At 35.0% G+C, this 12,384-nt stretch overlaps 1 protein-coding gene across 3 annotated transcripts in view; it reads right to left on the reverse strand.

Annotated features, from left to right (window-relative positions):
* The window catches only part of Oseg1 (intraflagellar transport protein Oseg1), a 796,421-nt gene that overhangs the window by 14,770 nt on the left and 769,267 nt on the right, over positions 1-12,384 (reverse strand). Inside the window, exon 28 of one of the 3 annotated variants that reach the window (XM_090410300.1) lies at positions 10,512-10,579. The exons of the other annotated variants lie outside the window; for them this stretch is intronic. Within the exon in view, the coding sequence (XP_090266426.1) occupies positions 10,562-10,579 (18 nt within the window). The 3' untranslated portion in view covers positions 10,512-10,561. Of the gene's footprint in view, positions 1-10,511; positions 10,580-12,384 lie in introns of those variants that run through there. 3 annotated transcript variants of the gene reach the window in all.

Genomic DNA, 12,384 nt, shown 5'->3' on the forward strand with positions numbered 1-12,384 from the left:
GAGGTCCTTTTATTACACACACATCTCATCATACCGTGTCTTAAACACACTCAAACTCCTTGCAGACACCACTCTCAGGCAAGGCATTCCAATCATTCACAACTCTGCACATAAAAAACCTGCCTCTCACTCCCCTATGACCTCTGGTTCTCCCCTGATCTCCCACTATTCTCTGTAGAACTTCTCCACCATTGATCCTATAACAACCCCTTACCAACTTGTAGGTCTCTATCATACTCCTCCCCCTCTTCCTACTGTCAACCAGACTCTGCAAATTACATCTTCTCAATCTTTCCTCATGCTCAACATTCCAGAGGTCAGAAACTACCTGTCAGTCGCCTTTGGACTCTTTCCAACATCTCTTCATCCTTCTGAAAACCCGGTGACCAAATCTGGGCTACACATGGACAATAGTCCATGTGTAGCCTAATCAAAGCCTTATACAACGGAACAAGAATCTCCCTACTTCTACACGTCAGTGTCCTCTGCATCATTCCCACAAGCCTTTGTGTTGACTTCACAATTTTGGCAAAGCGTGCCCTAAATTTTAGATCGTTATCCACTATCACCCCCAGATCTCTTATCTCCTCTACCTCCAACAATATATTCTCACCAAGCATAAATTATGCATCCCATCTTTGTTTTCCAAATTTCCTTACATTTTGCAACATTGAACTCACATCCCCATTTCGGTGCCCAATCACTCAATTTATTCAAGTCTTCTTGCAAGGCCACAACATCTTCACTACTCTTTATGGTTCATCCCAACTTTGCATCATCTGCAAACAACTGAATATCTCCATCCAAATCTTCGCCAATATCATTAATATACAAGACACAGTAATAGCACTAAAACAGACTCTGAGGCACTCCACTAGTGACTTTCCTGGATATCGCACCCCCATACACAACTTGTTGATACCTATTAGATAGCCAGTCTCCAATCCAATGCACTAATCTTATATCCAACCTCATCTGCTCTAGTTTGACTGTCAACTTATCATGAGGTACTCTATCAAAAGCCTTTGCAAAATCCAAGTGTATTACTGTGTATCCTTCTCCTCTGTCCAAGGAAGCAGTCACTTTATTGTAATAAGTAAGTAGATTATTAAAACATGATCTCCCATGCTGTCCATCAAAGATAATACCATTGTTGTCAACCCAACTCTGGATCCTAGTTCTCACAAGCTTCTCCAACAACTTAACCACAACACCTGACACACAGATAGGCCTATAGTTTGATGATTGAGTTCGATCACCTCCTTTATGATGTGACACAATCTTGCCTTCCTTCCACTCCTTAGGAACATGACCAAGTGCAAGACTCGTATTAAAAAAATATGTCAAGGCAGGTGTCAACTCCCTGGCACATTCCTTCAGAATATGTGGTGATATATTATCAAGTCCCACAGCCTTATTTACATCTGGTTTACTCAACTCCCCAAACACCTCTTGCTCACTTACAGTCAGTCTCTCCTCCCCATCATCAACTGCTCTCAATCTCTCCACGAAGTCACATTCACAAGATTGAAAGATCTTTATGAATTGCTCATTAAGTATTATCTCCACCATGCATTCTGCAACAGCTGTCTTTATACCATTTCCTCCAATCAATGTCATCCTTCCATAATCATTCTTTCTTTTGCTGGCTACATATCAAAAGAACTCCCTAGGATTCTTTTTGGCTTCATTAGCTAACTGCTGTTCATACCTCTCTTTAGCTACTCTCACCAACCAAGTCACCCTCCTTGCCTGGTCTTTGTAGACCTCATGAATTTGGTTATTTCCACTTCTCTTATGCTGCCTCCACAATGCCCTTTTCTCTGTATCGCATGCTTAATCTCTTTATTCATCCATCTCACACCTATCTTATTTAACCTTCTCACCCTTGGAATACATTTAGACATTGCATCTACTAGATAGTTTTTGAAAATCCCCCAAGCTGCATTGATCTCTTTTCCAGCTAACTCCTCATTCCACGCTGCACCCGCAAGCTGTCTCCATAGCTCTTCATAATCACCCCCCCCCCCCTTGTAGTTCCACACACATACCCTTTTCTCACAGGGGTCCTCCCATTGCTGGCAACCACCCAGGTAATCAATACAGAGACAAACGTAAGAAAGTTAAATACTGTGTAAAACTAGCTAAACAAAAGTCATGGGAAGACTTTGGTAACAACAACATAGAAAATAAACATCAAGAAGGTGGCAAGATATTTTGGAGGTTGTTCAAGAAGCTCAGAAATGATGGAAAGAGTGCTGTAAAAGGAATTAGAGATGATAAAGGTGACATGAAAATGGGAGAAATAATATCCTTTAAGTATGGAGTAATTACTTCGAAAAATTGCTAAATGAAACAATCAGTGATGACAGCACAGTGGTAAAAAATACTCAACAGGCATGCAGTCAGGAATACATATCCATACTTGAAGTAGAAAAAGCCATCAAAAGCCTGAAATGTTGAAAAGCAGCAGGAGTAGATGATATTCGACCAGAAATATCGAATATCATCTATTTTATACCTCCATACCTCAAGTATGGAGGTATAAAAGTCTTACAGTGGCTGCATTGCATAGTTCAGAATGCCTGGACACAGGAACGAATTCCAGATGATTGGAGCAGAGCTCTCATAGTACCCATATATAAAAAGGCAAATAAAACTGAATGTGAGAATTACACAGGTATTCCCCTACTGAGTTCCAGGTAAGATATATGCAAGTATACTTGAGAAATGGTTAAGAAGGATTGTGGAAGAGAAGCTTGGTGAAGAACAAGCTGGATTTAAGTGAAACAGAGGGTGTCAGGATTAGATTTTCACTTTATGACAAATAGTTGACAAATCATGAGAATATAACAGAGATCTGTATTTAAGTTTTGTAGATTTGGAAAAGGCATATGACAAGGTGCCAAGAGAGAAGCTATTCAAAATGCTACAGTTATATGGTGTCAATGGGGGATTATTTCAAACAATACTTAGTCTTTATTTGAGCTGTAAGTCAGCAGTTAAAATACCAAAAATATGCATCGATATAAAAGGAAATAAATTAGATCAGGTGCAAAAATACATATACCTCGGACAATTGATCACAGAGAATGGCAGGACAGAAGATGAAATTAGAAAAAGGATTGAAATCGCAAGGTCGACTTTCAACAGTATGAAAAATCTACTAACATCTAGAGAATTAAATCTGAAAACAAGACTAAGAATCTCCAAATGCTATATATGGTCTACATTATTATATGGAGTAGAGACATGGAATCTCTCCAATCTGAGTGTGAAAAACTGGAGGCCTTTGAAATGTGGATGCTGCGAAGAATTATGAGAATATCATGGAAAGAAAAAAAGACAAATGAAGCGGTACTAGAGATGGCAGGCGTCAACAGGAGCCTGATGAAAGAAATTAAAAAGAGAAAAGCCAGATATTTTGGACATTTTCTGAGACATAACTGCCTACATAGGACACTTCTCGAAGGAACTGTTGAGGGAAAGAGAAAGAGAGGAAGACAAAGACTGGAGTGGATGAAAAATATAGAAGAGAGGAGAAGAATAGGACATGGTGGAAACACATGGTAGTCAATCTTCTGGAGGGAGAAGACACCTGAGAGGACATGACAGGAAGTGAGCAGTTAGAATTGAAGGAAGATGGTGTAATGTTAAGTATGGTGTCAGACAAGGAAAAGATGTACATTGTCCACTCAGTTATTCATCATCTATATTGATCACATTATGAAGGAAAGTGGTATTAAACCTGATATCAAAATTGGAGATATTAAATAAATCTGCTATAAGTCTACAAGATTCCCTGACTGAATTGAATAACTGTTGTAATAGATATGGTATGAAGGTCAGCATTAAAAAGACAAAGACAATGAAAATAGGCAGAAACATTTTAAAAATATCAACTGCATCATGAATGGAGAACCTATAAAACATTTCAGCTACTTAGGCATGATTTTTAATGAAGATGGTGAATTAAATATGGAAATAGACAACAGAATCAACAAAGCTGGTATGGTAGAAGTCAATTGAATAAATTTATATGGAATAAGAGAGAAATTAGCCAGAACACTAAATTAGCTGTATACAAGACAGTGTCCAAACCAGTTTTAACTTATGGATCTGAGAGCTGGGTTAGAAGTAAAGCACTTGACCAAAGACTAGAGACCGTAGATATGAGAGTCCTGAGAAAGAGGGACATGAACAGATGGCATCAATGGCAATATCATATTAAAAACGAGGATATTAGGAAAGAACTCGACATTGTCGGCATCCAGGAATGTGTTAGCAGAGCTAATCTCAGGTGGTATTGTCACTTAAACAGAATGGGTGAGGAAAGATTAGCAAAACAAGTGTTCTCTGCCAGGCTGGCAAGAAAAAGGCCCATAGGAAGATCAAGATATAGGTGGATTGATACAGTAAAAAGTGTCTTAGAAAATAGAAATATAAGGTGTGATGACGTTGGAGTCTTGACAGGTAACAGACTGATTCGGAGGAAAATTGTAGATATGAAGTCAGTAATGATGTAAATTTTTTCCTGAAGTACTATCATATCCTGTACACCCCTTGAGGGTATTTGTCAAGAATTTGATGATGATGATGAAAAATCAAAATGCATTTTTATGTAAAATTGTGTACTTCAAAAAATACATATATTAACCTCCTAACTGGCCAGGACGTCTATATACAGTATCCCATAATGTAAAGCGCATCTCCTTTTGGGCATGTATAATGCTATGCATTATGGGAAAAGGTCACTACCCAGACCGGTTTCGACCTTTATTGAGGTCTCATCAGTGGGAGTAAGACCCAGAGGTGATATCAAGGTTGAAGCAACGGAGAAGTCATGTTTCCATATGCCAGTTGCCGAAAGGTGTCACACCTTATTATTAAATTACTCTGGATTAGAGAAAGATGTTGGAAGTTTTTTTCACTTGGTTAGACTATAAATTATATATTTAGTTTAATCCTTTATCCAAGTGTAATCAAACAAAGTTTGCACCTGAAGTATCTTCAGGACTGGAGCAACTTGTGGCAAAGGTGGACTGAGTTCATATCACTTTCCTTAGTATCCCATAATGCAAAGCACATCTCCATGCAGACATGTATAATGATATGCATTATGGGAAAGGAAAGTGCCACCTTTGCCATGAGTTTCCCCAGTCCTGAAGATACTTCAGGTGCAAACTTTGTTTGCTTATATTTGGATAAAGGATTAAACTAAATATGTAAAATATAGAAATTATTTTTATTTTGTTTTCTCCTTTTATTGTACAATTTTTAATGCCAGGAAAAAATAAGAGATCCTTGCATACTTTCTTCATTTAAATATTGCATTACCTCAGAGAATCAATTTTAAATTTTTGTGCTAATTTTGTCCAATTGCTTAGTCAACAATACTTTATTTGTTCTTGAAAAACAAGATAAATATTTAAAATATTTTGAGAAAAAAAAAAAAAACCTGGCTGTCGGTGTTCCAGATATTTTTATTTTTGTTCAAAATCAAATCTTGTAGAATACTTCACAGACTGCCTGAGGTCGCACTTTGACGACTTTGCTTTATAGATAATATGAAAATCTTTAATTATATCAAATGTGAAGTGTACATACCGTGAAAATTATAAAATACAAAATTAGTAGAAAGTAGATATTTATAATGCGGTTACTATTAGCAGTCGTGGCAGTGGGGGGTAGATTACTTAAAAGCAAACATAAAATTTTAATCAATTCTGTATAGGACATGCCTCAGATAATTTCATTATATATGGTGTTAAAGACTTTGTTATTTTACAACAGTAAAGAAATAGCATTATTCTTATTATTAAAATGAGCAGGGCCTCCTTATCCATTGGGCTAAATGGGCTATAGCCCAGACACACCACTGATCCAAGAGTGCTTAAGAACCGAGTTATGTCGAAATGTTTTTTTTTTTTTTCCGAATTTTGGACACAAAAATCTCTATTTAATTTGAAATTTCGTCAAAATTAAACAAAAATATTATTAGGATTTTTTATACAGCTAACTAAGCAAATCATTAATAATATTTTCAATAACATTTTTAATCTTAACGATTGCTTTTCTAAATAAAAGAATTTATATTAAACCGGTTTAATGCTTTCACTTTGGAATGACATTTTGAACACTACTGATAAAGTAAATATAAGCCTACAAAAGATTGAAATAGAAATAGTTGTTAATTTATATCATTCTTTGCAAAAATTTATTGGAGACTTCGGAATAAACAAACATTTAATTATTATAGAAAGGAAGGAGAAAGATTATTGGGAAGTTCTGAATTTAAAACTGCAAGAATGGTTAAGAGGAAAAAGCAATTTGATGAAGGAACATCAATGGATGCACATTTCTGTATCAATACTTTCTATGTAATTATTGATACACTTTTAACAGAAATAAACAAAAGGAAATCTGAATATGATCACATAGCCTCCGAATTTGGATTTTCAATCAATTTAGAAAATTGCGATGAAGCGATCATTCGAGAAAAGGCAACCTCTTTATATAATGAATATTCAACTGATTTCGAAAAAGGATTAGTTGAAAAATGTTTCCATTTTAAGCACATAAATTTATTAACTGATGAGACACTATCAAGCACTGAACGCATTCTAAAAACAATAATTGAATCGCAAATCAAATGCACATTCCCCAATATAACAACAACTGTACGATTATATTTAAGTATTGCTTGCACCAATTGTAGTGGGGAAAGATCATTTTCTACTTTGAAACGAATTAAAAATTAACTGTGATTATCGTTAAGACAATCAAATTAAATAATTTAAGTATTCTATCCATAGAATACAATATATTAAAAAGGATAGATTCATAGTGAAATTCTAAATAGATTTGCAGAAAGTAAATGCTGCAAAAAAAAATAAAAAATTAATTAGCGTTTTTTAAAGTTTTTTTTCTATTGTGTGTATTTTTATAAATACAAATAAACTATCTTTATTATTACTTAAGTATAAATAAAGAGCTAATAAGCTTCATTTCGGCAATGAAAACATTACTTAAATTAAGGGGATATTAAATCCCACATAGTTTTAAAACCGAATAAGAAACTCAGAGACTGGAATCAGGGAGTTTCTTGCCGAATATAGTAAACTATAAAGTATCGGTGAACACTTAGCGTGAGCTAATGCAAGTGATCCTAGTACGTAGTACAATACTGGATGACTCGTTGCAAAGGTGGGGAAAGTTCAGATCGCTATTCTTAGGTATTTTCCATAATGTAAAAACACATTTCCTAGGAAATGTATGCTGTTATTACATTATGGAGGGAAGTCACTACCCAGACCGGTTTCAGCCTTTTTTGAGGCTTCATCAGTGAGCAGCTAGACCTAATACCAAAGTGTATATCGAAAAGAACTTATATACTCTGCGAACGAGTTTTCCAAACAGGTGCAACCATTAAGTTACTTAAGTATAAATAAAGAGCTAATAAGCTTCATTTCAGCAATGAAAACATTACTTAAATTAAGGGGATATTAAATCCCACATAGTTTTAAAACCAAATAAGAAACTCAGAGATTGGAATCAGAGAGTTTCTTGCCGAATATAGTAAACTATAAAGTATCGGCGAACACTTAGCGTGAGCTAATGCAAGTGACCCTAGTACATAGTACAATACCGGACGACTTGTTGCAAAAGTGGGGAAAGTCCTAGGAAATGTGTTTTTACATTATGGAAAATACCTAAGAATAGCGATCTGAACTTTCTCCACCTTTGCAACGAGTCGTCCGGTATTGTACTACGTACTAGGGTCACTTGCATTAGCTCACGCTAAGTGTTCGCCGATACTTTATAGTTTACTATATTCGGCAAGAAACTCTCTGATTCCAATCTCTGAGTTTCTTATTCAGTTTTAAAACTATGTGGGATTTAATATCCCCTTAATTTAAGTAATATCTTTATTATATTATAAATATTGTTGAATTAAATAAAAATGTGCAATATCGATATATTTTAAATAAAGCTTTTTGCAATGAAAGTTATTTAATTAATTATATGTATTATTTAATTATTGCTCAATCCAATGTGATTAAGGTGCCAAATTTTTTTAGTCCAGGATGCTCAAACTTGTTAAGACAGCCCTGGAAATTAGCATTCTACAAATAACAATAATAATAACAATTTGTTTCATTTTCAACTGCGAGTTCATTTGAAATACTACTGAATATAATTTTGCAATATTTTAAAATTATTATTAGCCTTGAAATAAGAATGTAATGCAATATAACATTCATATGCATAAAAGCAGAAAGAGTTGTTCTCAAATAGCAACAGTATATCTAAATCTATAAACATAACTATGTGACATGCATATTTCTATACATCGTAGTAGTGCAAGGTAAAAGAAAAAGTAACATTCAAACTTATTTATTGTAATAAATTTTGCTTGATAGCATTTTTTCAGAATATTTTAAAACAATCATTTTACACAAGTGCAGAAATTAGCATAGTTGAAGAATGAAATTAGCACAGTTGAAGATAATAATTTCCACAATATTTTTTGAAATTCAACTTCTTCAGGTAACTAAGACAAAGAATTATGTAAAATAACAGACATAATAAAATTACATCAACAGAACTAATATAAAATTATTATGTCTCTGTTATTTTACATAATTCTTTGTCTTTGATACCTGAAGAAGTTGAATTTTGTTCAACAAAACTAGTAGTATCTCAGCATTAAACTTTATTCTTTATTCTCAGTATTATAGTCATTCAAACTAATTTTTTCATAGATATATGTATATAAGCTGTGAAAAGTTTTTTTCCTTGGGGATAATATATATTAAGGATACCAAGTAATTTTATAAACTTGCACTACCTTTAGACTTGAACTATGTTCAGGCACAAACTTAACTGTTTTGCTTATTTGGGAGAAGGAGTAAAAGAACCAAGTTTATAAAATTACTTGGTATCCTTAATATATATTATCCCCAAGGTAAAAAACTTTTCACATCTTTATCTCATTCAGAGTTTCTTATTCAAAGTAAAAGTACCTTGTACCAACTTGTATAGGTAAAGTTGATAAGGTTCTGTATTACTAAAAACCTTGGTATTTCAGGGTCTAGGTTCTCACTGAGGAGACCTCAAAAAAAGGTTGAAACCGGTGTGGGTAGTGACCCCCCCCCCTACCCATAATGTATAACAGTATAGATCTCTTAGTGAGATGTGTTTTACATTATGGGAAATACTAAGAATAGTGATCAGAGCTTTACCCACCTTCAGAACGAGTTGCCCTGGTGTTGCACTACCTTTAGACTTGAACTATGTTCAGACGCAAACTTAACTGTTTTGCTTACTTGTGAGAAGGAGTAAAAAAACCAAGTTTATAAAATTACTTGGCATCCTTAATATATATATAAGTGTGTGTGTGTATATATATATATATATATTAGAAACAACCAAAACGTTGACTTGTAATTTCCTAATGGAGGGAACTCCAGGTAACACAGGTTCACTCTTCTATGTCAAGAGGTCATACACGTTACAAATCTGCAACAGTTAGTCATTCTTGTTATTTCCATGTTCAGTTGACAAAAATAGCAAGAAAATCACGTGCACTTTCTTTTCAAGAAACACAAAGAAAGTACATTATAAATCACACTTCCTTCTGAAATCTCCACTCAATTAAAAAGAGAATACTACATATTTTCTTCTTCTTATTATTATTACTACTGTGTGTGTGAGCCTCCATAGCTCAGTCAGTATAGAAGAAGCCCTTTGGTTGGAAAGACTTGGGTTCGATTCCCGTCTATGGCGTGAGAACCTTTATATGGTCTCTTTCGACTAAAGGTGAGGTAGTCAGTCTCAGATGGAAGGTTTTTTCTCCCAGAAACTCGGGATTTTTATCCCTCAGTACATCATCTAAAAAGGCTTACCCCAAATAGATGGGATAAGATATAAGAGGAGGAAGATTATTATTATTACGTGGCCTCCAAAGAGTCCAAAGACTAATTGAGACAAGGCACCTATTCTACGACTCTCCGTCTCCACTACTCAAGTCCACCAACTGCAATGACCTGCATCATATATTACGTCATCTACTGCCCACTACCACCAGTAGTATTTTCACATGCATGCATGCCCATAGCGGGATTCAAACCTGCAGCCTTTTGTCTGGAGAGCAGATACGCTAACCACCCAGCCAACCTGGTTTGTAACAATTGTCTTCTGAACAGTTTTGAAATAAATTATTTGAAACATCTGCAGGATGAATAGGTGAAGTAATAGATACTGAATACTGTCTGTGAAAACTTTCAAACCAGTAGAAAAATAGATAGTGTTATTTATTATTCAGTTCCAGGAATTCCATTCTGAAATAAAAAAATCTATTGAACAAAAAATTTGGTAAGACAAAAAATAAATGTAAATAAAAATAAATACTTAAAGAAATGCAAAAATTTTTCTTTAATTTGGAAAGCCTTAGGTTATATTCTGAATTTATTTACCTCAGTGTGAATTAACGACACATTCACTGTGCGTTTAGCAATCAACAATTCGATGAAAGCCGGTTACGTGTGCACTTCACATCCTAACTGATGAATGCACACTGCATGTAAGAAAAAGAAAATTGGTAGAGTAAGGATGCCCCTATAACATAATGCCTAGCTTTTCTAGTGCAATCAGCTCTATACTACACGTAGAGAAAAATACCTTGCAGTTTTTGCTAAATGTTATTAAAATTCACAGTATTTATTACAATATATTTAGTGCATATCCACATTTAATAAAAGTTAATATTAAAATATGTTTTTATTTTATTTTTTCTACTCACTTCAGTGTCCCTTGAAGAAGGCACCTCAATGTGATGCATTACCTGCTTACCAGGTTAAGCCAGCCCTTTGTAGGCAAATGTTTCGCCACAGTGTTTCTGGCGAGATTTTTACAGGGTTCTTCACCATTCCATCCCCCACCATTTTTATCCAGGCTTGGGATTGGTATATAATCTGATGACCCAGGCCTATAGCTGGGTCGTAAGTATTCGTGGCTGTAAATTCATGTGCATTCACGGGGCCAGTCTGCCTGTTCTAGAGGAGAAAAGACCTCCTATCTCCATATGAGACCAACTACCTCACCTTTAGTCAAAAGAGACCAAATAAAGGTTCCTCAGATTATGGATCGGAATCAAACCCAGGTCTTTCCAAACAAAGGGCTTTGTCTAAACCGACTGAGCTACGGAGGCTTGTTGAATATATTATTATCATTATTATTTATATGGGCAATCCCTAGAGTCAAAAGACTCATTAGTACATTAACACAATAACTATCATACATCTCCTTAAACTTATTCACTTGGAGCGCTCACAACCACCTCTGGCAATCTATTCACTCATTTACCAAGTATCCAAGTAAAGATCCTAGTTCACACACCCTTACTAACTGCATTCTTAGACAACTTCTAAGTGTGATTGCTTGTTTGCTCCCTACTCCCCATGTGTTGAAAAATTTCTTCTGTGTTAATCTTATAGAATATAAGATTAACACAGAAGAAATACGATAGAAACTTTATAAGTTTTTATCATATTTCCTCTCCTCTGCCTCTCAGCTAAACTCTGCAACCTACACACCTTCAATCTATCCTCACAGGGATCATTCCACAGACCTGTCACCAGCTTGGTGACCCATCTCTGAATCCTCTCCACCACCTCCCAATCTCCAAAAGAAAGTGACCAAATCTGTGCACAGTTGTGCCTCTCACGAAGTTGTTTAATCTAAGTCTCAGCTCTGGCAAGGTTTCAAGGGAGTGGAAAGAGGGTAAGATAGCTCCATTACATAAAGATGGCTTTAAGACAGAAGTAGTAGATTACAGAAAAATTAGTATCGGAAAAGTTGGTTAAAAGTAAAATTCAGGAATAGGTGGTTAGGAATATGATACTCTATAGGAACAGCACAGCATTGTAAAAGGTAGGTCTCCCAGTAATTTATTCACATTTTATAATAAGGTGACAGCAGAACCATTTTTTATCCAGTTCTGCTGTCACCTTATTATAAAATGTGAATAATGTTGTGCTGTTCCCTATATAGTATTTGGGTAATGAAGTGCATTCATTACCTTATAGTTTAATGTTTTAAAATGTAGGGTAATGAATGCACTTGAGGATGAAAAACTCTTGCAGCATGTCCTCTGAATTTCAGATCTCTATTCCCATCATCCCCAGATTCTTAACCTCATGACCTCATCAGTTTCCTGTAAATTGGTACCATCAATATGAGATAAAGTGTGTAATCTTTTTCATCCTATAGAGTATCATATTCCTAACCACCTATTCCTGAATTTTACTTTTAACCAACTTTTCCAATATTAATTTTTTTGTAATCTGCTACTTTTGTGTTAGAGCCACCTTTATGTAATGG

Source organism: Typopeltis vanoorti, chromosome 2 (genome assembly GCF_054136105.1).
Source record: "Typopeltis vanoorti isolate ZY-2024b chromosome 2, IOZ_Tvanoo_1.0, whole genome shotgun sequence".
NCBI lineage: Eukaryota > Metazoa > Arthropoda > Arachnida > Uropygi > Thelyphonidae > Typopeltis > Typopeltis vanoorti.